Source organism: Pseudophryne corroboree, chromosome 12 (genome assembly GCF_028390025.1).
Source record: "Pseudophryne corroboree isolate aPseCor3 chromosome 12, aPseCor3.hap2, whole genome shotgun sequence".
Lineage (NCBI taxonomy): Eukaryota > Metazoa > Chordata > Amphibia > Anura > Myobatrachidae > Pseudophryne > Pseudophryne corroboree.
This window is the reverse complement of record NC_086455.1, coordinates 38158515-38185928: the sequence shown is the minus strand read 5'-3', so window position 1 is coordinate 38185928 and position 27414 is coordinate 38158515. Positions and strand designations below refer to the sequence as shown.

Here is a 27414-nt window from a genome sequence, read left to right as displayed (position 1 = left end):
GGAGAGGAGATTCCGCACAATACGGCGTAAAGGCTTTTTCACGGTAAGGACAATACGTGTTTGGAATTCCCTGCCCGAGGGAGTTGTAATGGCGGAATCTGTCAACACCTTTAAGAATGGGTTAGATAAATTCCTATTGGATAAGGATATCCAGGGGTATGGTGCATAGTCATGCATTATAGTTACTATAAATAGGGATAAAATGCAATGGCTGACAGCAGCATCAGTCAGAAATTTTAGTCAAATCATCATGCATAGGACACCACAAATAGGTTGAACTCGATGGACAATTGTCATTTTTCAACCTCAGATACTATGTTATGTTACTATGAGATCACCACTCTCAGAGACTCCATCTTGAACTTGAACACCCTTAAGAATGGGTTCAAGGACTTGAGGTTCAGAATCGGACGTACCGAACCGTCCGGTTTCGGTACTACAAACAAGTTGGAATAGTACCCCTTGTTGTGTAGTCTGTACCAGTTTTTGGATGGCCTGTTGTAAAGTTATACTTGCCTCTTGTGACCTGGTAAGCCTGATTTGAATAATCTGTGAGGTGGGAGCTCTTGGAACTCCAGTCTGTAGCCCTGGGAAATAAGATCTATTACCCAGGGATCCCGGCACGAACTTGACCAGATGTGACTGAAAAATTGTAGTCGGGCTCCCACCTGACAGACCTCCAGACCTCACAGTCCACCATCATGCTGAAGGCTTTGAGGAAGCAGAGCCTGAGCTCTGTTCCTGAACACCTGCAGTTGCTGGTTTGCGTGGTTTACCTCTTGCGCCTCTGGAGGCTGTAGAAGCACCTCTGGATTTTCCCTTAAACTTGGCTGTCCGAAAGGACTGTAAATCTGAAGCTGAATAAGCTTTCCTGGCTATGGGAGCTGCGGAAGGAAGATACGTAGACTTACCTGCAGTAGCTTTGGAGATCCATTTGTCTAGTTCGTCTCCAAACAAGGTCTCTCCTGTGAATGGTAGGCCTTCCACGCCTTTCCTGGAGTCCGCATCAGCCGTCCACTGGCGTAGCCACAAGCCCCTGCGTGCCGACACTGCCATAGCGGTGGTGCGTGCATTAAGCAAACCAATCTCTTTTATGGCTTCCACCATAAAGTTCGCAGAGTCCTGTATACGCTGCAGGAGTAAAACAACATCCCCCCTAGACAAGGAATCTAACCCCTCAATTAGGTTACCTGACCATTTAGCAATGGCTTTTGTGATTTCTTATCAGGAGTAACCCATGGTTCTTCAAATAGGGTATTCACTTCCTTTGACGCAGGAAAAGTGACTGAGGACTTCTTTCTTACATTAAAATAGGATTCCTCATACTCCTCTGACACCTTATCAGGAATTTGCAGAACATCTCTGATAGCCTCTATAAGAGCTTCTATTCTCTGTGACAGAGTAGCATCCCCCCCTCCAAATCCACCTCACCCTCCTCCATGTCTGACCCGTCAGCGTCAGAGTCAGACTGCAGAATATGGGCCAGAGATCGTTATTGTGGACAAATGGGAGGTGATTGAGACGCTGGTTTGGGGACTGAGTCTCTATTCATCAACTCATCCACAGTCTGTCTTAAGTATTGCGTCTCTTTCTCATTGCGGGATAGTTTTGTAGAAATATTTGAGATCATTCCCTTAATGGAATTAACCCATTCCGGTTCAGCCCCGCTATCTGCAAAGGTGCACTGCCCTGAGTACCCAGCCTCCTGGTGAAGAGGAACACTCCGCTGTACAAGAAACACACTCTTTGCCTGACATAATGTAAATGTGACAGCGCGCGCGCACACACACACACACACACACACACACACACGAAAAGGTTAAGCACAATTAACCCACAAAGAGTATTTTGGAGCCAGCCCCCACTGCGCCCTTATCGCTAATGGCAAGCTTAGCCAGGTCGCAGACTAAGTACCCTAATAATCGTTCCCCCCCTGCTATGACCCCCTGGTACCGCTGAGGTAATCTGGTGTCACACTGGAGGAGCTGCGCGTCCCTGTCAGTCAGCATCGGTGTCCACTGCAGAGGAAAAATGGCGCTGGTGAGCTGCTGGATCCTCTCATAGTGAAGCCCCGCCCCTTCAATGGCGCGCGGTCTTCCTGCTTTTTTTATACTGGCTGAGGTAATTTGTTGCTTAAAATGGAGAGAAAAACGTTTTAAGGCTGTTTTTGCCAGTGTGGTACTGTGTACAGTGTACTGAGACACAGCTGTGTACTGGGTCTGGAGAAGCAATCCGTCCTGGTTAGAAGCCGTGCATCTCCTTACCCAGATGCTACCTTAATGGCCGGCGACCCGCTAACCGGGACACCGGCTTAGTACTCAACACTCTTCATTCTTCTGGCTCTGTTAGGGGAGGCGGCGTGCTACCGAATGTACGTTCGCCGTTGTGGTGCTTGTGAATAGTTCCCTCAGGAGCTCAGTGTCCTGTCAGCGGGGAACGGGACCATTAACCCTTCAAGAGGTTGGGCCGTCCCCCCCCCACCAAGTCCCACGAAGCAGGCAGGCTGGTGCCATCCAGTCCTGCCTGAAAATAACAAACATATAAAAGAAATGCAGAAAATCTTCAGGAGCTTCCATAAGCGTAACCGGCTCCTCCGGGCACATTTTCTAAACTGAGTCTGGTAGGAGGGGCATAGAGGGAGGAGCCGGCACACACTATCAAATTTTTAAAGTGCCCATGGCTCCTAGTGGACCCGTCTATACACCATGGTACTAAATGGAACCCCAGTATCCTCTAGGACGTAAGAGAAAAATATATATGTGTATTGCAAGAAACACTTTTTCATTTAGAAAACAACATACAGTGAAGTGGTAAAATACAGCTTTCTTACAATACAAAAAGTGGTGATTAATGCTAAGAAGCTGCAGCTATTTAAATATTCACTGCTAATGTATCTCGTCTGCAAAACATGAGTAATATGGGTTTTCCAATTCTGTTGACAACCAGAAAACTATGTGAATCAACTAGATCTCATTTACTAATGGTATCTAGTATTCAAACCTTATGTGTATGTATGTTGTTATTGATATATCACTCACCTTTTTGCTGTTCGTTAACAGTAAGTTGCGGGCTGAAACTTTTTGCTTGTAGGCCTGGAAAATAACAATACCATTAAAAACTAAAGTTGAACCATTATGTATATGATACAACTGTTATAATATACTGTATAATGCAACATTCAATAAGGTTTTACACAAGGGGGCAACCCTTTTTCAAAAGAATATGACTCTTTCATGAAGGAGCCCACCAATTTGATCTTCATCACCAACAAAGATTCCCTCCAACCAACGTCAGCTGTCCCTGAACAATAGAAGCTCCGGATGCGGCATTTAAAAACACGTGTGTTAAGGGGCTATAATATTAATAAAAAATTTTTCCAATCAGTGCATTTTAGCTTGCCCAGTTTCACTTTAGCTTATCTCTGATATCACTGCTGCAATCATAGAACCAAAACAATGACTACTAACAGTCTGGACATTTATTCCGAGATCACGCGTCTGATCCCTTTCATATTGGGGTTCGTGATATGTGGTTATGGTGCGAACAATCGCTGAATGGTCTTTACACCAGCCACTTGCAGGGATACAGCAAAAGCAAAGAAGGGCACAGTCAATGAGCACATTCAATTAAGGACCCACAGATTCTCGTCACTTCTCAGCCTCTGTGTCCATCACCAGTACTTGCAAACACAGTGGTAGCATAATGCAGGCCACAATTCCACATGGCAGCAGCTCACATTATTACCTTAGGCAGTTCTTTCTTCACAATAGTTAACCACACTTTCCTGCGACGGGCATTCAGTTGCTCCAGTGTCATGTGCTTTTTCTTGCCCATTGGGGTTGGGGCATCATGGGAGAATTTTGCAAACACTTTGGCATGGTGGTGTCGATGTGGTAACTCATCGTCGGACAGATCCTCTTCCCGCCTCCTTTTCTTCTTCACTTTTTTAAACTTGGCTATAGAAAGGCAAAAAGTAAAAACAAATGTAAACATTTATAAAGAGAATATAACAAAGCTGTATCTCAGACTAAATGGAAGGAAAAACCACAACACCCACAAGGAGCGGTTGCTAATTTTGATTATAAGGACAAGATGATGTAAAATTAGCACATCTTCGCCCAGCACAGGACTAGTCCGCCCCAAATGTCAGGACCTATCCCCCCTGCATAGGTGCGAAAGCATCACACAGCGGCGATGCTTTGCACCCGGCGAGTAGCTCCCTGCCAGCGAAGCTTACCTGCGATGGCAGGCAGCGGCCCGCCATGTTTTGGGTCGCGGCCCGCCCCAGCAACGGTCCGGACACGCCTGCATTGTCCAAACCGCGCACCCCCCCCCCAGTGGCATTCTAACGCCATTGGCTGACCCCTCCCACCCCACGACTGCCTCTGCCTGTCAATCGGTGCGTGTGTGCACTCCACAACGAGCTTCAGAGTGCGATCGCCTCAGAAGTAGGCCCTTTGTCCGTTATCCAGTGTTTCGTAGTGAACGGTTGATTGTCATTTGCTCCCATACATTACCAGATTTTCATTCCAACCAGCCAGATTGGAAAGATGGTCTGACAGATAATTGTATAGCGTATGCCCTGCTTCAGGCTGCATACACATGGTGCGATATAAACTATATTTCCGTGCAATATGGACTATATGGTCCCTATCACACAGAAAATCGCACAGAATGGTCAAGTTAATGCGACACTGGTTACATTTCACAACCAGTTCAATCTGGAATGCCCTCAAATGAAGGTGCAAATTGCACTGCCCTGAAACTGAACATCATCTTTCCCCAGGACCTTCCTGCAAAGGTGAAATTGCTGGGAGATAACAGGGACATGGGGGGTCATTCCGAGTTGTTTGCTCGCTAGCAGTTTTAAGCAGCCGTGTAAACGCTATGCCGCCGCCCATTGGGAGTGTATTTTAGCTTAGCAGAAGTGCGAACGAAAGGATCGCAGAGCGGCGACAAAGTTTATTTTGTGCAGTTTCAGAGTAGCTCTAAACCTACTCAGCGCTTGCGATCACTTCAGACTGTTCAGTTCCTGTTTTGACGTCACAAACACGCCATGCGTTCGCCCAGCCACGCCTGCATTTTTCCTGGCACACCTGCGTTTTTGTGAACACTCCCTGAAAACGGTCAGTTGACACCCAGAAACGCCCACTTCATGTCAATCACTCTGCGGACAGCAGTGCTACTGAAAAGCTTCGCTAGACCCTGTGTAAAACTACATTGTTTGTTGCAATAGTACATCGCGCGTGCGCACTGCACCGCATACGCATGCGCAGAAGTGCCGTTTTTTTGCCTCATCGCTGCACAGCGAACGAATGCAGCTAGCGATCAACTTGGAATGACCACCATAATCTTTGTAATCCTCAGGTAAAAACACCTTTCATTGACAGTTGTCGAACTAAAGGCCCTGGAAGATCATCTATGGAGGAATTATGTTGGATTTTTTTAAATGAGGAACCAAACTTTAAAGTCCGATCTGCCTCCAAAACATTAGTCTGCAGCATGGCCTAAATGGCTTCACTTAGGGTAAAACATTCTGAATGGTCTCTATTACAATAGGAGGTGGACAACTGCCTGGACAGGGACTACAAAAGAACTATGATGTATATGGGTTGGGTATGTAGTATCGCCAGTCACAATACCGATGGCAGGATCTCAGCAGGGGTGGGGGGCGAGCGCAATGAATCCCCTTGTTGAAGCCTGGCGGTCATGCTCATTGCTTGTCAGGAGACTTGGGAGATGGCAACCTAGTTGCCCAATCCTGCTTGCCTCTCTGCAGCCCTCCTAAGGGAGAGGTGCCCCCTTGCTATCCTGTGGGACACAAGTAGCAACACCTAGGACCCATTAGGAGCACTGATGGCGAGAAAGGAACGTCTTCCCTCTGTGGCCTGGAAAAATAAACTGAACAGGCCCTTCCAGAGTACAGATGTGTCCTCATACATCATTGCTGCAGTCTTTCTAGACAGCTCCTGTCGGTGCACAAGGTCCAGTGAGACTATGCTAGTGCCGGGCGTTTTTCATAGGTTTTTTTTTAATTAGAAAATGTGTCTTAGTTGCAACGCCATGTGACTAGGATGCTCCAAGAGACTGTGCTGATTAATTTATACACTTGAGTCTTAAGAAATGCTGCAATGCTGTGGCTTTTTCTCCATGATAAGTTCTGCTACGCTTCGTAAACATTCTCAGTTGCATTGCGTTGCAACTAAGATGCATTTCTGCCAAAAGAGAAGACGCCTGATGTTAGCAGTGTTGCATGGAACCTGGCGGCTCACTCGCGCTGCCTTGGGGCTAGATGTATGAGGACACGTGTATAGAAGAAGCTCCAGTGATTTTTGGACTCAGTGTACATACTAATCCTAGGCGGACATGATTGCTGAGGCTGAAATTCTTTACTCAATCAGTTCCATAATCAATGGTGACATGCCCCATATGCTCACAAGTCTCACGGGTATGGTGCACAGGGGTCAGCAAATACGATTCTGGTCTGTCACGATCCAAACCCTCATCTAATTGTTCTGACCACCTCTCCACGGTCTCAATGACCAAAGTAAAACCGAGATGAAACGCAGCAGTGCGAAACATCTTATGGGAGGACATAATCTTCCGGTTGGGGCATTCTTTAGGGTTCGGAATGCTGGTGGTCTTAAGGTGGGTACACACTGGGCGATATATCGGTCGTTCTATTGAACGGCCGATATCCGCGGGTCCGTCGGTCAGTGTGTACGGGCGATATGTCTGTGAACTCCGTCATTCACAGACATATCGCGTCGGCCCCGCAGCATAGCCTACAGGCCTATATATCTACCGATATATTGGCACATCGCTGTGTGTGTACGGGCGACCAGCCGACCGCCCGTACACAAGCTGTGGCTGCCGGCGGTGATTGACAGCTGAACTGGGCGGGCGTGTGTACACGCCCACCCAGTTCATGACGTCAGTCCCCGACGAATCGGGCAGTGTGTATGCACAGCACACTGCCCGATCTGTCCATAGATATAACTGCAGATCAATTGATCGGCAGATATGGGGATTTTTGTTTACTTACCGTAAAATCTCTTTCTCTGAGTCCATCTGGGGGACGCTGCGCCGTTACTTGTGGGTTAGAGGTGTGTGGTAGTGGAGATTGGCACAGAACTATCAAAAGCTGACTCCTCCCCCCTCTAACCCCTCCCATCTCCTTCCTGCTCAGCCCTGATCAGTTAACGTTTAGCCAAGCCAAAGGAGATAGACCAGAATAAAAAATTAACCAATTAAACCAGACAAACTATGGGAGGGATCGCAGCGTCCCCCAGATGGACTCAGAGAAAGAGATTTTACGGTAAGTAAACAAAAATCCCCATTTCTCTGTCCTCCATCTGGGGGACGCTGCGCCGTTACTTGTGGGATTTCCCAAAGCAAGCTAATGAGAGGAGGGAGACGTTGACGGCATAGCCGTCTGTAAAATACGACGCCCAACAGAGGCAGTCTCCAAACTAAAAGTATGAAACCGGTAAAACTTTGTGAACGTATGGACTGACGACCAGGTCGCCGCCCTGCATAGTTGCTCAACAGATGCACCACCGCGAACAGCCCAAGACGCTCCAACTGCTCTAGTCGAATGAGCCTTAATTGAGTCAGGAACCGAAACGCTTGAGGACACGTAAGCCTGTCTGATGGCCGAAGTTATCCAACGGGCCACAGTGTTCTTAGAGGCAGGCCAACCTCGTTTGGGAGCATCAATCAATACCAGCAAGGAATCCGTACGACGGAAAGCCTCCGTGCGAGACAAATAAATACGTAAGGCCCGAACAACATCCAAGAGAGCCAAATGGGAATCCTCCCCCTGAGAAGATGACGGATTAAAAGCTGGAAGAACGATGTCCTGATTTAAATGGAATGCTGAAACAACCTTTGGAAGAAATGAAGGCTTTGTCCGCAGCACCACCCGATTTTCATGAAACACTAACAAGGGTGGCCTGCAAGAAAGAGCCGCCAACTCAGACACTCGTCTAGCTGAGGCAATTGCCAACAGAAAAACAACTTTTTGTGTTAGATAACGTAGTTCCACAGATTCTAGAGGTTCAAATGGAGACTTTTGAAGAGCCTTAAGTACCAAGTTTAAATCCCAGGGAGGAATCGGAGGAACAAAAGGTGGTTGAATTCGAAGTACTCCCTGCAGGAATGTTTGAACCTCTGGAATGATTGCTAATTTCTTTTGAAAAAGGACCGACAAGGCCGAAACCTGACCCTTCAGGGAAGAAAGTTTTAAACCCTTGTCAAGACCCTCCTGGAGAAAGGAGAGCAGGCGAGGAAGTCTAAACAAATGCGGAGTCAAGTTCCTTTTCTCGCACCAAGCAATGTAAATACGCCATACTCTATGGTAAATGCCAGAAGTCACCGGCTTTCTAGCCCGAATCATTGTCTGAACAACCGCACGAGAAAGGCCCTTTGCCTTCAGAATGTTGGATTCAAGAACCAAGCCGTCAAAGCCAGCCGATTTAAATCTGGGTGGCGACAAGGTCCCTGAAGCAGAAGATCTGGTCGCAGAGGGAGGCGAAAGGGGTCTCCGACGACCATGCTGTTTAGAAGAGTGTACCACTGTCGGCGTGGCCAATCCGGAGCCACCAGAATTATTGCAAGGCCTTCTCGCCGAATGCGTTGGAGTAGACGTGGGAGCAGTGGAATTGGTGGGAACACGTAACCCAGCTGAAATTGCCACGGAGCTGTTAGTGCATCGATCAGAAATGCTTGAGGATCCTGAGTTCTTGATCCGTAAACCGGAAGTTTTTTGTTGAGCCGTGACGCCATCAGGTCTAATTCTGGCACTCCCCAGCGATCCACTAGAGAAAGAAACACTTCCTGGTGAAGTTCCCACTCTCCCGGATGAATCGTGTGACGACTCAAAAAGTCTGCTTCCCAGTTTTCGACTCCCGGAATGTGAATGGCTGAAATCACGGGAATCCAACGCTCCGCCCACGTGAGAATCTGAGCAACCTCTCTCATTGCGGACCAGCTGCGAGTTCCTCCCTGTTTGTTGATGTAAGCCACTGCCGTGGCATTGTCGGATTGCACCCGAACTGGATGGCCCTGCACCATGGTCTGAATCCGAATGAGAGCATACCGGATCGCTCTCAATTCCAGAATGTTGATTTGTAGTTTTGACTCTTGATTGCTCCAGCGCCCCTGTAAATGATGAGTCTGGAACACTGCTCCCCAACCGCTGAGGCTTGCGTCCGTGGTTACCATCATCCAAGACCAGACCGTGAACGGCGCACCCTTCCTCAGATTGTGACTGTGAAGCCACCAGTAGAGCGACTGACGAGTTCTTATCGACAAGCGTATCAACTGCAGTTCGAGGCGCGAATCCGTCCGAGTCCAACAGTGGAGAATCTGAGCTTGAAGAGGTCGGGCGTGGAATCTGGCGTATGGAACTGCCTCGAATGAGGCTACCATCTTGCCCAGTACCTGCATGCATCTGAGGACTGATACTGCCGGCAATTTTAACAAGGTTCTGATTCTGGCTTGTAAGTCCTGAATCTTGTCTGTAGGAAGAAACACCTTCTGGCTGTTGGTGTCGAATAGAAGACCCAGAAAAACCATTTTCTGTGACGGGAGTAGAGATGACTTTGGAAAATTGATTATCCACCCGAAAGACTGTAGAGTCTCTATCGTTAGACGCAGGTTCTGAGTGAGAATCTCCGGTGACGGGGCCTTGATCAACAGGTCGTCCAAGTATGGAGTGATGTTGACCCCTTTGCAACGGAGAACTGCGACGACATGACCCAGGACCTTCGTAAACACCCGGGGAGCCGTAGAAAGACCAAAGGGAAGGGCCCGAAACTGAAAATGCCACGGACCTACTGCAAATCTCAGAAGTGATTGATGTCCTGTCCAAATTGGAACATGTAGGTATGCGTCCTTTATATCTATTGAAGCCAAATATTCCCCTGGCTCCATGGCTGCGATAATGGAGCGAATGGATTCCATCCTGAATTTCTGGGATGAAAGGTACGGATTGAGGGCTTTTAGATTTAGAATGGGTCGAAACGAACCGTCCGGCTTGTCTACGAGAAAAAGACCCGAGTAAAAGCCCCGACCTCTCTGAGGAGCTGGGACCGGAAGGATTACTCCATTTTGTAATAGTTTTGCTGTTGCCTGAAGGAGAGCCTGACGTCTGGAGGGGTCGTCTGGGAGAGGCGTCACAATTAGTCGGGCTGGGACTGCTTCTTCGAAATCCAACATATATCCTCTGGAAATGACCCCTATTACCCACCGATCCGGTTTCGATAGGAGCCACACTTCCCTGAAGTGAAGTAAACGAGCCCCAACCTGTATTGATCCCTCCAGAGGGCCCGAAGCGTCATGCCTCAGGCTTGTCGGCAGGTTTACTGGACGGTCTGCGAGTAGCCTGAGCTCCTCTACCTCTGAATGATCCCCTTCGTGGAAATCTGGAGAAGGGTCGAAAGGACTGGAAATTACCTCTGCCCTGCGTACGAAAGGACCGAAATCTTGTAGGCTTTGGTTTGTTTGGAGCAGACGGAAGGAAAGGGCTCTTTCCCCCCGTAGTATCTGAAATAATTTTCTTTAACTCTGATCCAAAAAGAAATTCGCCTTCAAAAGGGACTGCCGTCAAGGTCTGCTTTGAGTCCGAATCAGCATTCCAAACCCTAAGCCAAAGAGATCGTCTTGCGGATACTGTTAAGGCAGAAACACGGGACTGTAGCGCCACCGAATCCAATAATGCTTCACCCACGTAAGTAAGGGCCTCAGAAATCTGTTCTGCTAATTGAATGGCCTCCGACGGATCGTCTGACTGCATCCCAGATACAACCTGTGCAAGCCACTCATCAACGGCTTTAAGCACCCAGGCACTCGCCAGAACTGGACGGAGAGAAACACCTGATAAGGAAAACATAGATTTTAGTAATGCTTCTATCTTCCTATCGGTAGAGTCTTTTAAAGTCGCAGACTGTACTGACGGAATAACCGTAGCTTTTGCTAAATGCGAAATAGGGGCGTCTACCTTTGGGGCGGTTTCCCAAATTGTTGTATCCTCTTCTGTAAAAGGATATAGAAACTTTAACTTTTTAGGCGCCTGGAAACGGGAATCCGGTTTTAGCCAGGGTTCTTTTAAAATATCCGCAAAGTGCGAGTAAGAAGGGAACGCAGTAACCTGTCTCTTCTGTCGTTTAAAGAAAGAGGAAGAAGTCTCGGCTACTGCCTCATCCTGAATATTAAGGGTCTGACGAATGGCTTCTATTAGTAGCCTAACACCTGAATTAGTAGATAAATCCTCATCTTCCCAAGCCGAATTTTCGTCCCCTTCAGGATCTACCTCCCCTTCTTCCAATGGAGATGTCAGAGTATCCAACTCCTCTCCTGGAAATGCAATAGCGGGTAACGGCTGCGTTCGCTTAGAAGCCGCCGAACTACTGGCCGAACTTACAAATTTATTTACAGACTGAGTCAAATCAGTGAGACATTTTCCCATATTCTGGGCCCACAGCGGTTCCACCTGAGTCTGGGCCAAAGCTGCTTCCGACCTTGACTGACGCAAATCTGAAATTGCGTCCACCATGGCCTTGACCCAAGGGGGCATTGACTGATCTGTGGATCTGCCCTGCTGATCTGCCGCTGGTGCACCAGAGCATGATGTACAGAGGGTCCCTGCGTCAGCACTCCCCTTAGCCAGCTTTGTGCCACATTGTGAACATGAGAAATAAACCACTGAGGTTGTTTTTCCCTTAGTAGGTTTCTCTGGCTTGCTGGTCATCTTTACTCTGGTGAACTATGTCCCCCAAGTTGTGTTAAAAAATATCTGAGATTCAACCCACTAGACTTGCTCTTTGTTAATATGCTGCTCTAGCCACCAGACTAGAGGAGACACTGTGATCCCCCTCCCCCCCTTTTATACTTGCGGTTTTTATCCCCCTGTGTATGTAATCCTCCTCCGTAGCACAGCGTCCCCTGTGTGCAGGCAGAGAAGATGGCGCCGTGACCAGCCGTGCGCGCGCGCGGGCAGAGCTGAGCGGGAAGACGGCTCTGCCCGCCTGACGTCATTCTCATCTCGTCAAAAACCGGAAGTTCGGCTCCCGTGCGCCGCTACACAGAGCGGTTGTCACGGCAGCCAAGTAACGGTCCAGGGAGTGAATAACACCCTCCCGGACCTAACACAGTCCTCCACCTCACATTTCACCCCAGATCAGCCTCCGTGCTGTCTGTGGGTGATCGCGCGCTCGGGGGGGGGGGGGGGGGGGGGGGGGGGGGAGGGAGGGGAGGAGGAGTTTGGTAGTCCCAATAAATTCACCATTAATAACAGGAAATAGGGACATTAATAATAGGAAATAGGGACAGCCCAATACTGTCAATGACAGATTGTGGCTGTCCAGTACCTGATGCTGCTGTCTTCTCTCTTTCTCTCTCTGAAGGCCCCAGTGACCGAAGGTATAGTGGCCTCCCTGCAGCAGTCTGGAATGGGATACTAACCCCTTCCACTGTTATACCTGTCACCTGTAAACAGGGACTAGGTATTTGTGAAAGAAGAAATAATAAAAAAAAAAAAAAAAAAAATTCCTAAAGAGAAATCAAAACTGTGTCTACTCCACAGGCACAAAACTAAAACTGATCAGGGCTGAGCAGGAAGGAGATGGGAGGGGTTAGAGGGGGGAGGAGTCAGCTTTTGATAGTTCTGTGCCAATCTCCACTACCACACACCTCTAACCCACAAGTAACGGCGCAGCGTCCCCCAGATGGAGGACAGAGAAATATCTATCAGTGTGTATCCACCTTTAGAGAGGCAAGCTAAGGGAGCAGCTACCTTAGGTAGGTATTCTCACTATGCTGTAAGCATGCTAGAGAATAGATAAGAGTTACTGCAATCTGTGTGATACCTGAATTCATCGATTGGGGTAAATTTACTAAAGCTTCTAAAACATAGAATTGGTGATATTGCCTATAGCAACCAATCAGATGCTGGCTATCATTTTCTAAAAGGCAATAGAGAAACGATAGCATCTGATTGGTTGCTACGGGCAACATCACCAATTCTGTGTTTTAGAAGCTTTAGTAAATATACCCCATTAAGCTTAGTGAAAGCATCAGAAACCAAAAACTCCAGGAGATGCTGTTTGTTTCTTTTTCAATGTAAGGGGCAAAGTGACCACAATCTCTGAGTGCCAAGAGGAACCGGATCCAGCTATCATTTATGAGCACAAGGCAACCTCAGAGTCTTCCTACACCTCTCCTTCCTCTTGGGAGTTAAAGGCCCCATACACTAGAAAGATAATGCCCGATTTCAGCAAATTTCGGGCATTCGGGACAATATATCGGGTGAAATCGGGCATTTTGGAGGTGTTTCCGATCCGATGCGTGTTCCCGCGAGGGTCGGATCGGCTCCCCTAGATCGTTAGTGCTGCACTCGTGATATGTCGGTACCCGCAGGCATGGCTTGGATCGCATACGATATATCGAATGCAAAATGTATCAAATCGTATGGAATCGTATGGAACCACTCCCGGGAAGCTCCCGGCAGAGTTCAAGGGAAATTGGCTCCGACTTCAGCCTCAGGACATATCGTTGTAGTGTATGGGGCCCTTTAATGGCAGAGTTTGGAGAACAGCCAGAAGTCGAGACCCTTGATCTACAAATGATTATGGGCCTCAATCACTTGTGAAAAACTATTAGTTCTCAGTCGGTAGGATATATGCTCTGAAATGTTGTTACGAACAAAATCTATTGTATAACAGACAAATCCATGATCTGCTAAAATGTAAGTCAGTACTTGTTCAGGTCAATGTACAGTATGAGGCACATAGTGGAATAGAATCTCTTATGCAGGTAATAATACAGTAGATAGCAGCGGAAAGACACTAGATTGAAACTAAAGTAACACTCCGTTTGTCTTTCACATATCTTCCAGAACAACAAAGTTGCAGACACATATGACAGCATTACGGGAATCAATGTCCCCGCAGTGAGATTTGCACAGTTATGGCACTGCAGCAGTAGTAACCAATAGGAAACCTAACGATTAACCAACAAATGCAATATCATCAAACTTGCTGAAAATAATCAGGTAGCTATGGCCAATCAGAAAAAGGGTTTTCTGAACCACTGTGGATGGAGAACTTTTTTTTTACCATAATCTAGATATTAGAGTACGAAAAACACAATTATAGATAATCACATAAAAACACATTCTGGGGGATATTCAATTATCACTGTTAAAACATTGGGACTTTTTTCCGATGTGTCACCGTTTTGTTTTTTTTACAGGCTATCCAGATAGATCGCCTGTAAAAAAACACCTTTCTCCCGAACACACACATGTTCAGTGAAACCTGTGTGTTTTCGTGTGAAAATCCCCCGTTTTGGCTGTTTCCGGGGATTCTGCTTCGCCTGATTAGCACGCGCCGGCTTATCGGGGCTAATTAGATTGTCCCGCCGGGGGCTATTAGGCCCGGTAAAAAAACGGGGCTAATTAGATATCCCCCTCTGAATGTAATCATTGTCAAAGAACCACACAATTATTAGTTTCATCATACATGCAGCATAGAATACTTTGCCAGTCTCATTGCAAACGCTCACCTTTAAATTTTTTCTCCTCTTTAATTTTTTTCTTTTTTGGTCCCATGAGATGGCGCTGTTGTTCATAGAATGGGTCATGGGTAGAGAGGAGGCCCGCACTGTAATACTGATACTGCTGCAGCTGGACAACAAAAGTAGGTTACAGAAAGAGCCACTGCCACTATGAATAACATGACTGGACAGGAGCTCCATCACTGGAGTATGCAAGATCATGACATAAGGAGGAGATTCAAATGTTTGAAAAGTCAGTTGGGAGTCTGTTTTTTCCTATCTAATAGACAGGAAAACACAGACACCCAACCGACTTTTCAAACATTTGAATCTCCCCCATGGAGTCCTCGGCCCAACTACACCCATATAGCACACACCTTTCATGTAGATCACTGCCATAGGCTTACCGCAACCTGTACATTTTGGGGGAGATTCAAATGTTTGAAAAGTCGGTTGGGTGTCTGTGTTTTCCTGTTTATTAGATAGAAAAAACAGACTCCCAACTGACTTTTCAAACATTTGAATCTCCCCCTTTAAATGATGTTTCTCATTAATTCAAACATTCAGTAACTGTATGAAAGCAATGAATGAATGAATGAATGAATACAGGCTAAGGGATCTGGCATATGTGCTGTATACCCCTATGTTAAAGAAAATAAAAAGATTATTTTATAAGCACTTTTAAACCTGTCTATGTAGATCTATCAAGTTTCTGAAGAACAAAGTATTTATGTTACACAGTACATAGTATTATAATAAAGTGGCATTTATACAGTATATACTGTATATATAAAAATCAACTCAGCATCCATTATAGACGCTTGAGGATTACGATGAATAAAAGACAAAGGGGGACATTTACTAAGCAGTGATAAGAGCGGAGAAGTGAGCCAGTGGAGAAATTGCCCCATCAACCAATCAGCAGCTCTGTATAATTTTATAGTATGCAAATTATAGATGTTACTTCAGTGCTGATTGGTTGCCATGGGCAACTTCTCCACTGGCTCACTTCTCTGCTCTTATCACTGCTTAGTAAATGTCCCCCTAAGTAACGTGACTAATGTGCATTCTTCTTATGGTTGTAGGCTGTGTACAAGAGGGGTTCTTTATCCCATGTACTGCTCCACCCTAATTCCACCACGTATGGCCCACAAGCCAAATTTATATGCCTCAATTATTTAAATAGTGAATGTAAGGCGCTTAGGCACGTAAGAATAAATCTACATCACTGGCATTACTTATTTACAATAAAGGAACAACATAGATTCATAGATTACCTGTAACATATTACTACAGCCCATATAAACCTATTAGTAAGGACAGGAAGTCCATGCTCAGATAGTTCTAGGTTTGTTACCATTAAAGTGGCCACACACGCAACCCAATCTCACCTCTCACCCTCACTGTTCTACATGTTGGATGGTAAAACTGAAGTTACTCAGGTGTTTGTGTTCTGAATTGAGCATCTGCACCATTTCAGGCTTCACTGCGGCCGGTTAGTGCAGCAGGAACACAACACACATTTACTAAAATTCGTATTTGTGCCGATTCCATCCAAGATCAATCTCGGCTGACTTCGGCTGTGTGAGTTTGCAACTTTTTGAAAAAAAAACACGGTAATTTACTAAACTACAGTGGGGGGTTTTTAATCCGAGTTCACCGATGTCGACGCCATTCGTATTGCTGGCAGTGTTTTACGGGAGAGAATAGTAAAACACTGCCGGACTTCATACAATGAAGCCCGGCCAGATCAGTGATATCCATGCAGGGCTTCATCGTGTACAGTATAGAAATAGTTAAAGATCAAAGAAAAAATTGCTGCCCGCCCGCCGATACAGCAGACGGCTGACCCGGCGGCGGGGGGGGAGGAGGTGACGGGGTGAGTGAAGTTTCTTCCTTCCCCCGTCACCATAGCAATTCATGCTAATATGGAGAATCTCGTCCATAGTTGCCTGCATGCATAAGCAACAGGGCACCAACGATGAACGAGCGCAGGTCCGCGCATCGTTCATGCCTACACACTGCACGATATGAACGAGTTCTCGTTCATTAATGAACGAGAACGTTCATATCGTGCAGCGTTATCTGCCAGTGTGTAGGGACCCTTAAGATTTAGTTTTCCAATCTGCCGAGGCTGAGCACCCCAATACCTCTTTGTCCTTGTGATATTTGCTCTGGTGAAGTTTTTTGTACTTGTGCATTCTCAGCATGCCATACAGCTCCTCTTTAGAGAGAGAGTAGTCATCCTCTTCATCACTTATAGAATCCGAGTCGCTGGTCTCCTCACTCAGGAGGATGCTCTACAGGGAAAAATATTACATGATCTCCATAAAATAAGGTTCCATAACGACAATCGAACAGCAACAGAGGACAACATATTTTTTTGTGGTCAAACTTCTTAAATAAATAGTCCTGTATATTATATATCACTGCAGTGAGGAACTTGCGTGACACCTTGCTCCCTCAGTATAAAGCAAATATACACGGTCGAGTCACATTATTATGGCCACCTCCTACATTTGACGTCGGCAGCGCGTAGCCCATGAAGTACGTCACGTGTCGTGGTCATGCGCTGGCTTGGTGGGTATATAAGGTGTGTGATAGGCCGTCTGCACACATATCACTTGTTGCTGTCATGGGTAAAAGGGGCGACTTATCCCAAAAAGAAGTGATTATCTGCATTCGGGCCAAGGGTGGCAGTATGTCGGACACAGCGCAGTTTGAGACCTGTCCGCGTGCTGCTGTGGTGAAGGTGTTCCGTGACTGGACAAATAGCACCACTGTGAATAAGTGACGTGGAAACTGCGGAGCTCCACGTGCCATTGTTATGAGAGGTGAATGTCGGCTAAGAAGGTGCGTGAGGGCCGACTGACACGCTAAGGGGAGCAGCTCACAGTCAAAATGAACCTGGGGGCTACCAGACGTGTGTCTAAAATGACAGTTCAGCCCGTCTAGCTGCTGTCCGTGCTGCACACGGCGGTTACTCTGGCTATTAGCTGGTGGTCAGAATTATGGGTTTGGGTCGGGAATAATAATGTGACTTGACCGTGTATGAGACATTTACTGAAGTTAGGAAAATAAATGAATGCAAATTACCCACTAAGCATTGCCGGCTCACAGGCGACAGTAACTGGGAGAACATTCTGACTCTCACTTTGGATGCACCATACAATTATCTGGTGTTCAAAGTTCTAATATTAACATTGAAACAACAGATCACTAACTGTCTTAACGTGCTATAGAAACCAATAATATGCCTACAATGTAAGGCAATCTGCAGTTCCTTCCTGAAGACCTGGTTACAGAGTTTATTCCTCTTTCAACAAAACTGAAGCGGAAGTACTGTGTGAAGAACATGTGCAGGTGTCTGGGATACTGTCATTCGGTCGACAACACTTAGATCGACAGGCATTAGGTCGATCAATAATGGTCGACATGGAAAAAGGTCGACGTGCGTTTAAAAAAAATTCATTTTTTTGCACTTTCATACTTAACGATCCACGTGGACTACGATTGGGAATAGTGACCTGTGCCAAGTGCAGAGGCGAGGCACCTTTCCCGAAGCATGGTGAGCGAACGTGGTGCACTAATTGGAGTTCCCCGTCACTTTACGAAGGAAACCACACCCAAAAAAGTTAAAAAAACTCATGTCAACCTTTTTTCACGTCGACCTAATGACCTTGTCGACCTAATGACCCATACCCAGGTGTCTAATATGGCCAACTGTAAGTCAGTGGCATTCTTCTGGTGTGGTGTACACTGTGTGCTGCTGGAAATATGGAATAATGCAGAAATAAAAAGATGGTAAACAGCAACTCTAAGGGATATATTCAATTGAAGTCGAAAACTGCCGTCTGTAGAAAAGACGTCAGTTTTCAACTTTTTAAGGTCGAATCCTGATTCAACCTATTCAATATTTCCCTAAATTTTTCGACAAGTCGATGAATTCGACTTGTCGAAAAGCACGTGGATCGGCGGAATAGCTGCCGATCCACGTGCTTGTGTCGAGAACAGGGCCAAAACCAACAGGTTTTGGCCTCCTTTTCGACCATCTCAGTTCGACATCAAAATGATGTCGGACTGAGATGCAGACCCACAGGAGGCGAGGGGGGGGCGAGCCGCAGGGAGACGGGGGACAGCCGGCAGGCATACAGGGAGATCAGCGCTACAGTAGCGCTGCAGCTGGAAGTCACTCAGCCGCCCGACCTCACAGCACGCTGCTGGAGCCGGGTGGAAGCTGCCGTGAGGTCGGGCGGCTGAGTGATATCCTGCTGCAGCGCTGATCTTCCCTGTATGCCCACCGACTGTACCCCGCTGGTCTCCCCGCGGCTCTCCCCCCTCTCCTCCTCTGCGTCCCATCTAAATTCGACTTGCAAAAGTCGAATTAAGATGGGATTGAATAGCGGTTGTCAGATCCATTCCGACAAATACATGTCGGAATGGATCCGACTTTAATTGAATATACCCCCAAGTATTTATAATATGTGTCATTTGTACTGACAGGAAAATGGGATAAAGGAAGAGTACATGAGTGGGCATTGTTCAGCCTTTACTTTATATACTATTACACATCGTACTGGAGAAAGTACGGATCTTACTCACTTTCAGCCACTTGCGGCTTTTCTTCAGCTTAGAGAAGTTATACAGACACCCTCGCTCGGTTTTTGGCTCTGTGGACATAGAATATGGATATTAAACAGCAATTAAGAGCATACTTGATAGTAGTACATATTATGACCTAAATGTAATAACATAAAAGACCAAAATAAAAAAGAGTAATAATAACAACCAACCTGGCTGCAGGACGCCATTGAGGGAGTGAACTGGAAATAGTGCAGAGTTCCCTTCCCCTGATGTTTCCCCGAGCAGAGGTGACATGGGTTCCTCCTTCACCTGCATGGAAGGATCCTCAGTCTCTGTAAGCAAGGGGGTCTCATCCAAGCCATCCTCACTCTCATCACTGTAATATGGGGAGTGGGATCAGTTCAGTAAGAGGACAACCAAAATAAGATCTGTAAAAGTACTAAGGGGTATATGCAATTGCGGTCGAATTCCCGAAAATGTCGAAAAACGGGACATTTTCGCCCCAAAAAAAAATTTGACAATGCAATTCAGTACTTTTCGTCAAAAAAACGGACTTTCCAAATTTGACTTTTTGAAATTCGACATTTGTCAAATTCGACATTTCTGCAATGGTACAAATGCGGCAATTCGACAAAAGTATATTCAATTGACGATTGTAAATTCGACAACAGTGCTTTTAGACAGTAAATTCGTCATTTTCAATCCGCCATACTTTGCTGGCGGAATCTAATAAAAAAATTTAAAAACATGTTTTTTTTGTGTTTTTTTTATTGGTAATAGCATATCTATTTATATTAGAAGGGATTAGGTAATTGGTTTGTCTATTTTGGAGGCACAAGTATTATTTATATATTTTTAAAAATATTATTTATTTATTTATTTTTAAATGGAATGGTAAAAATCTGGAAAAAAAAATGCGTGGGGTCCCCCCTCCTAAGCATAACCAGCCTCGGGCTCTTTGAGCCGGTCCTGGTTGCCAAAATACGGGGGGGGGGAAATGACAGGGCCTCCCCCGTATTTTAACAACCAGCACCGGGCTCTGCGCCTGGTCCTGGTGCAAAAAATACGGGGGACAAAAAGAGTAGGGGTCCCCCGTATTTTTTGTACCAGCACCGGGCTCCACTAGCTGGACAGATAATGCCACAGCTGGGGGTCACTTTTATACAGCGCCCTGCGGCCGTGGCATTAAATACCCAACTAGTCACCCCTGGCCGGGGTACCCTGGAGGAGTGGGGACCCCTTTAATCAAGGGGTCCCCCCCCCGCCACCCAAGGGCCAGGGGTGAAGCCCGAGGCTGTCCCCCCCATCCAAGGGCTGCGGATGGGGAGCTGATAGCCTTGAGTAAAATGTAAGAATATTGTTTTTTGCAGAAGAACTACAAGTCCCAGCTAGCCTCCCCCGCAAGCCGGTACTTGGAGAACCACAAGTACCAGCATGCGGGGGGGAAACGGGCCCGCTGGTACCTGTAGTTCTGCTGCCAAAAAAATACCCAAATAAAAACAGGACACAGACACCGTGAAAGTATAACTTTATTACATACATGCTGACACACATACTTACCTATGTTGACACGTCGACTCTGGCCTCGTCTCCAATGTCGACGTCCGGGGTACCTGAAAATAAAATTATACTCACCTGATCCAGTGTCCTGGTCTTTTATTATAATCCACGTACTTGGCAAAAAAACAAACCGCATTAACCCGAACCAGACGGACTGAAAGGGGTATGTTTACACATGGGACCCCTTTCCCCGAATGCAGAGACCCCCCGTGACTCCTGTCACAGAAAGGTCCCTTCAGCCAATCAGGAAGCGCCACTTCGTGGCACTCTCCTGATTGGCTGTATGCGCGTCTGAGCTGGCAGACAGCGCATCGCACAGCTCCCTCCATTAGTTTCAATGGTGGGAACTTTGCGGTCAGCGGTGGGGTTACCCGCGGTCAGCCGCTGACCTCACCGCTGACCGCAAAGTTCCCACCATTGAAAGTAATGGAGGGGGCTGTGCAATGCGCGTCTGAGCTCAGACGCGCAGAGCCAATCAGGTGAGTGCCACGAAGTGGCGCTTCCTGATTGGCTGAAGGGACCTTTCTGTGACAGGAGTCACGGGGGGTCTCTGCATTCGGGAAAAGGGGTCCCATGTGTAAACATGGGACCCCTTTCAGTCCGTGTGGTCCGGGTATTCGTTTTTTTGTTTTGCCAAGTACGTGGATTACAAATCACAGGACACTGGATTGAGGTGAGTATAATTTTATTCACAGGTACCCCGGATCGTCGGCGACATTGGAGACGTGGCAGTCGGCGGGTCAACATAGGTAAGTATGTATGTGTCGGCATGTATGAAATAAACTTTTACTTTCACGGTGTGTGTCTCCTGTTTTTATTTGGGTATTTTTTTCCAGTAGAACTACAGGTACCAGCGGGCCCGTTTTTCCACCCGCATGCTGGTACTTGTGGTTCTCCAAGTACCAGCTTGCGGGGGAGGCTTGCTGGGACTTGTAGTTCTTCAGGAAAAACCAATATTCGTGCATTTTACTCAAGGCTATCAGCCCCCCATCCGCAGCCCTAGGATGGGGGGGGGGGACAGCCTCGGGCTTCACCCCTGGCCCTTTGGGTGGCTTGGGGGGGGGGGACCCCTTGATTGAAGGGGTCCCCACTCCTCCAGGGTACCCCGGCCAGGGGTGACTAGTTGGATATTTAATGCCACGGCCGCAGGGCGCTGTATAAAAGTGACCCCCGGCTGTGGCATTATCTGTCCAGCTAGTGGAGCCCGGTGCTGGTACAAAAAATACGGGGGACCCCTACTCTTTTAGTCCCCCGTATTTTTTGCACCAGGACCAGGCGCAGAGCCCGGTGCTGGTTGTTAAAATACGGGGGATCCCCTGTCATTTTTCCCCCGTATTTTGGCAACCAAGACCGGCTCAAAGAGCCCGAGGCTGGTTATGCTTAGGAGGGGGGACCCCACTCAATTTTTTTTCGGGTTTTTTACAGTTTTTTCCCGTTTTTTTAACATTTCTAAAAATCTAATCAAAATCCGTCAAATCGGCCGTTTTTCGACAGCGGGACTATCGAATCCGTTTTTTATTGAATATGTAGAATTCCGGCACCCACCTGCCGGAATTCGACGGTCGATTTGTGTCGAATTAAAAAACGGGAGAAAAATTGCCGCAATTCGCCGGCAATTGCATATACCCCTAAATATCTATGAAGGTTTTTTTTAATGCTGGCTTTCCATTGTGTGTTCCAGATTTATATTCTTTTAATCACTTTTACTAGCAATAACAGTTTTGTACTAAGCCTTGGAGAGTGTTAAAGTTTGGAGAGGTAAAGTAACAACCAATCAAATCCTGTCATTTTTTAAACACAGCCTGTACAAGGGCAGTTAGGAGCTGATTGGCTGGTACTTCTCTCTCTTCGCTTTATCACTCTCCATAAGTTTTAATACATATCCCTCTAATACCCCTTTCACTTTTCCGAAGCCGGATCCCACCCGGGAATTGGAAACGGGTCCTTCCCGGGTGGGATCGGCATTGGAGCTCTCTGCTGGCTTCCCAAACCTGGCAATGTGCCGGGTCGGTTGCCATAACTGCGGGGGCGGAGCCGACAGCGAGAGCGGGGGTGGAGGCGGCGTTGGGAGTTGAGCTCATCTCCGCGCCGCCTCTCCCTGTGGAGTAAATGGGTCCCAGGTGCATCGACCCGGGAATCCGTTTACGCTGCCACTGACCGGTATTCAACCCGGGAATAACCAATCTTATTACCCGGGTTGAATTACCGGGTCAGGTGACCCGGGAATTCTCCAAGACCCATTTCACATTGCACAGTGACCTGTGTCGACCGGTCGATAACAGGTTATTTTTGCAATGTGAAAGGGGTATATGTGTGTAGCATAAGGCCCATCTCAGACAGGGATAACACGGACTCTATTTCATTCATTTGAATACAACGTATTACAACATTAATCTGCAGAAACAGTAGACATCCAACTGAATTACACCCTCTTGAAAATTAGTTGTCAATATAAAACGTACACCTATTTGAATGCATGCCTGTGATGACCAAAAACAAGAATAAAATAATGGACATATATAGTAAATGCTATTTTTACATCACAAATAATGATAGTAAAGCATTGGTGTAGAACACAGGTTCTCAAACTCGGTCCTCAGGACCCCACACAGTGCATGTTTTGCAGGTTACCCAGCAGGTACCCAGGTGTATTAATTACTCACTGACACATTTTAAAAGGTCCACAGGTGGAGCTAATTATTTCACTTGCGATTCTGTTAGGAGATCTGGAAAACATGAACTGTGTGGGGTCATGAGGATCGAGTTTGAGAACCTGTGGTCTAGAACACAGATATCTGGTAGAACGTTACTACCTGGAGATGTTTCTGTTGAATATGGCTGAGGTCTGGCGGAGAAACTGGTCCAGCCGCAGGGCTCGCTCCAAGTACTGGAGATAGAGGGGCTTTGCAAGGTCTGTGGAGCAGCCATCCTCTGTGGCATCTAGCTCTGAGGCCATAGACTCAACCTCTCTTCATACAGAGTGTGAGCCTCACAAAGCTGAAGGCTGCAAAAAAACATACACACACACAGAGGTTTCACAAATACTCTCTACCATAATGTTATAGACTGGCAACTCAAGACAGATCAGCAGAAACCCCTTACAATGTTATTGTTATTATGTTTAATGTCCGCAGACAATACCAGGCCAGCATGGTAGCACAGGGTTTGGTATTGCTACCTCACATCACTGGAGTCATGGTTTCGATACCAAGCAAGACCCAATATATGTTGGTGTTCCCCCACCATACACCGGTAGGTTAAATGGTTGCTAACAATAGGACCCTAGCGTATGTGTGGTAGGGATTTGGGACTGTAAACTCCAATAGACAGGGACATGTTGTTTGTACAGCGCTGTGCAAATATGATAATGCTATATATTGAATATTAACAATATAGCATATTAAAACTTTGCAGCGGAATACCAAGAGGTAACGGAGTTATACAATGTTTCTTGATATAGCCGGGTACACACTGGGAGATTTCAGTTTAAAAAAATAAACGATAACGACATAAATGTCGTTATCGTTTATTTTTTGGCTTATATTGTCTAGTGCGTATGGGGGTAATATTGGTGAACGATGCGCGCTCCCGCAGGTTGTTCAGCGATCACCAATATTGAGCTGACATGCAGCTCAACCCGTCAATGTCTGGCCGTGCTGCAAGTCCGGGAATGCCGGCGGAGAATGTACTGATAGTTATCGTTGAACGATCTAGGTGTGTGTGTGTGTGTGTGTGTGTGTGTGTGTGTGTGTGTGTGTGTGTGTGTGTGTGTGTGTGTGTGTGTGTGTGTGTGTGTGTGTGTGTGTGTGTGTGTGTGTGTGTGTGTGTGTGTGTGTGTGTTAAAATAATACACCATGAAGGAAATAAGAGGACAAACATATTTTGCAATAAGGGTGATCATTTAATTGATGTTTGTCTTCTGCACTCCTGTACTTCTAAAATGGCCCCTAACACTTTATACTGTATAGACAGTACAAGATATGATATTAATCACAGACTATAGGTAGGTACACACTAGGCGATATAGTACACCATATCACTCAGAAGGTGAAAATAATGAGCGATATAGATCACTATACTGCTAAGTGTGTACCCACCTTTAGCTGTGAATTATGAGCTGTTAAAAGGGCCTCCATGTCAGAAAATAACATATGCCGCATTATAAATAAACAAGCCAAGATAAGATTAGAATGTAGGACCTGAAAATGGCTAAAACTTCAGCCTGTTCATAATAAGTTTAACATAAAAGAATATGGCTCAAAATAGGCATTTCTAAAACCAAAGCACAGCTAAAATAGTACAAACACAGCGTACGCAGACACTAGACCATAGCACAATAGAGGGAATAGATAAGATTATACAGAGACAGATGAAAATTAGGACCCTTGGGGGGAAGGAGGACAACGAGTGATGATTCCGCATTAAGGGGCCTATGTATTTATAATCACTGCACTGTCATGATTACTAACAGTCCGTATCGCAATGGACTTGTTCAGTCCTAACAAAATGTTCCCTTCAATGTTGTAACGGTAAAGGTGCATACACACTGGGTGGTGTTTTCGCCCAGTGTGTATGCTAGGCGATGATGTGAACATCGTTGGCAGGAAAATAGCTCAGTGCATAGACACTGAGCGATTTTCCGGGTGTGGTATGTCTGACCAATGGTCTCCTGACCGCCGGTCAGCATACCGACGCAGTGATCCCGGCGGGGAGGGGCGAATGCAGCAAGCCCCTTGCGGGCTCGGTGGCGGTTCTATTCCCACTCTAAGGGTGTCGTGGACACCCACGAGTGGAAACAGTCCCTGTTGGTCGGCATGCCAACCGTCGGGATAGCGAGGGGGCGGGATTTTGGGGAGGTCATGTGACCGTCGGTCTGCTGACTGCCGGTCACATGAATACCACCCCGATTTTCCCTGTGCCCAGCGATGTTCACGGGGGGGTGAAGCACTTTCCACAGAAGGAGACTGTGGAAAGTGATTCACTCGGCTGTTCAAACAGCCCGACGGACGGCGGCGGCGGCCAGCGATGATGCGGGAGCGCGCATCAGCACTCAATGCTCATCACCCGGCCACATACCCTGGCCGACTTTGAGCTCAAAATCGGCTAGTGTGTATATACGGGCCTTAACTCGTAGGGACAGTGAAAGCAATAACTGCTGTCCCTGCGAGTTACAGCCCGCTATATTGGAGCAGTCTTTCGGAGTTGGGTAGCTAAAGCTTCTATTAATGTAGGTTATCTGGAAAAAGGCTTTCATAAAGTATAACCCAATATGGTAGATCTATCAGCGGTAGCCTCTCATTTCCACGTCATGTTGCAGGAACTGTCACATGACTCATTTTGTTGGGAATGTCCCATAATCCAACAAGAAAATCTCCGCTCTCATATACTGCTTTTGTTTCTTTCACTCCCTTTACAGAACGTAGAGGATCAACAGAAGTAAGAAAGACATTTCTACCACAATATGAAGTTACATTTTTATGTTTTCCCAGAGATTTCTAATTACCTATGTCAGTAAAGGTTTTTAACCCCAAGATGTCTTACTGCTGTTCAGTGTATCCTACCCTTTATTGGTGGTATTCAATTAGCTGCAGGGTTTACCCTGCTGTGACCAATTGCCAGCAAAAATCCTTGAGGTGTGGGGAAAGGCTATTCAATTAAATAGCCTGTTTCCAGTGCTAAAACAAAATCAAGAATCAGGCGCTGATTCCTCGTTACCCCAATTTTGTGGGTTTTTACATGGATTCTACCTCGCAGTTCCACTCGTGCGCGGACTCGTGCGCAGAATATTCTCTGCTAATTGAATAACTCCGGCGTGGTTAATTGAATACCCCCCTTAGGGTGTATTTCACTGGCTTTTATTATTTGTTTTGTCGATATATTGTCTGAGTGCTGTTTATTGCCTTGATGTTTTTTTGTGCCTGTTGCCGTGCTAAACAGATTTTTTTATTTGATTTTTTTTTATTTCAAAGTAACTCCCTCTACAAATATCTGTGGATTCCTCACCTGTTGTGTAATACACCTTTCACACTAGAATCAAAATCCCAGGTTATTACACGTGAACATGGAGCAACCCGAGATTTTGCTTAGTGCAGTGGTTTCCAAACTTTTTTGAATCACGGCACCCTAGAATATCAGAATTATTTTCATGGCACCCCTAGGCCAAAAATTTCTTATTGAGAAATTTAGAAAGAAATATTACATTAAGTAGATCACGTTTATATGTCATCCTTAGGGTCAGTTGTGTGGTGAGGGACAGGATTTGCTTCTGTTTGGCCACATATTTTATGACTGGCAGCCACCAGCACTGGTTTTGTCTATTATATTGACCACAAATAATTTGAATTGGCCCTGGACCACCAACCCAGGGCACCCCAAGGAGCCACGGCACACAGTTTGGGAACCTCTGGCTTAGTGTGAAAACAGATAACCCGGGACTGTGGGCCTAATTCCGCCCTGATCGCAGCAGCAAGTTTGTTAGCAGATGGGCAAAACCATGGCCCTCATTCCGAGTTGTTCGCTCGGTAAATTTCTTCGCATCGCAGCGATTTCCCACTTAGTGCGCATGCGCAAAGTCCGCACTGCGACTGCGCCAAGTAAATTTGCTAAGAAGTTTGGATTTTTACTCACGGCTTTTTCATCGCTCAGGCGATCGGAGTGAGATTGACAGGAAGTGGGTGTTACTGGGCGGAAACAGGCCGTTTTATGGGCGTGTGG

The 27414-nt window shown here is 46.5% G+C and overlaps 1 protein-coding gene across 1 annotated transcript in view; it reads right to left on the bottom strand.

Moving 5' to 3' along the window:
• INO80 (INO80 complex ATPase subunit) overlaps positions 1-27414 on the bottom strand; it is a 197428-nt gene that overhangs the window by 133644 nt on the left and 36370 nt on the right. The window contains exons 2-8 of the mRNA XM_063947351.1: positions 23514-23704; positions 19350-19516; positions 19159-19226; positions 16707-16856; positions 14566-14686; positions 3745-3956; positions 3039-3092 (exon numbers count right to left, since the gene is read on the bottom strand). Coding sequence (XP_063803421.1) covers positions 3039-3092; positions 3745-3956; positions 14566-14686; positions 16707-16856; positions 19159-19226; positions 19350-19516; positions 23514-23656 — 915 coding nt within the window. The 5' untranslated portion in view covers positions 23657-23704. The remainder of the gene's footprint in view (positions 1-3038; positions 3093-3744; positions 3957-14565; positions 14687-16706; positions 16857-19158; positions 19227-19349; positions 19517-23513; positions 23705-27414) is intronic.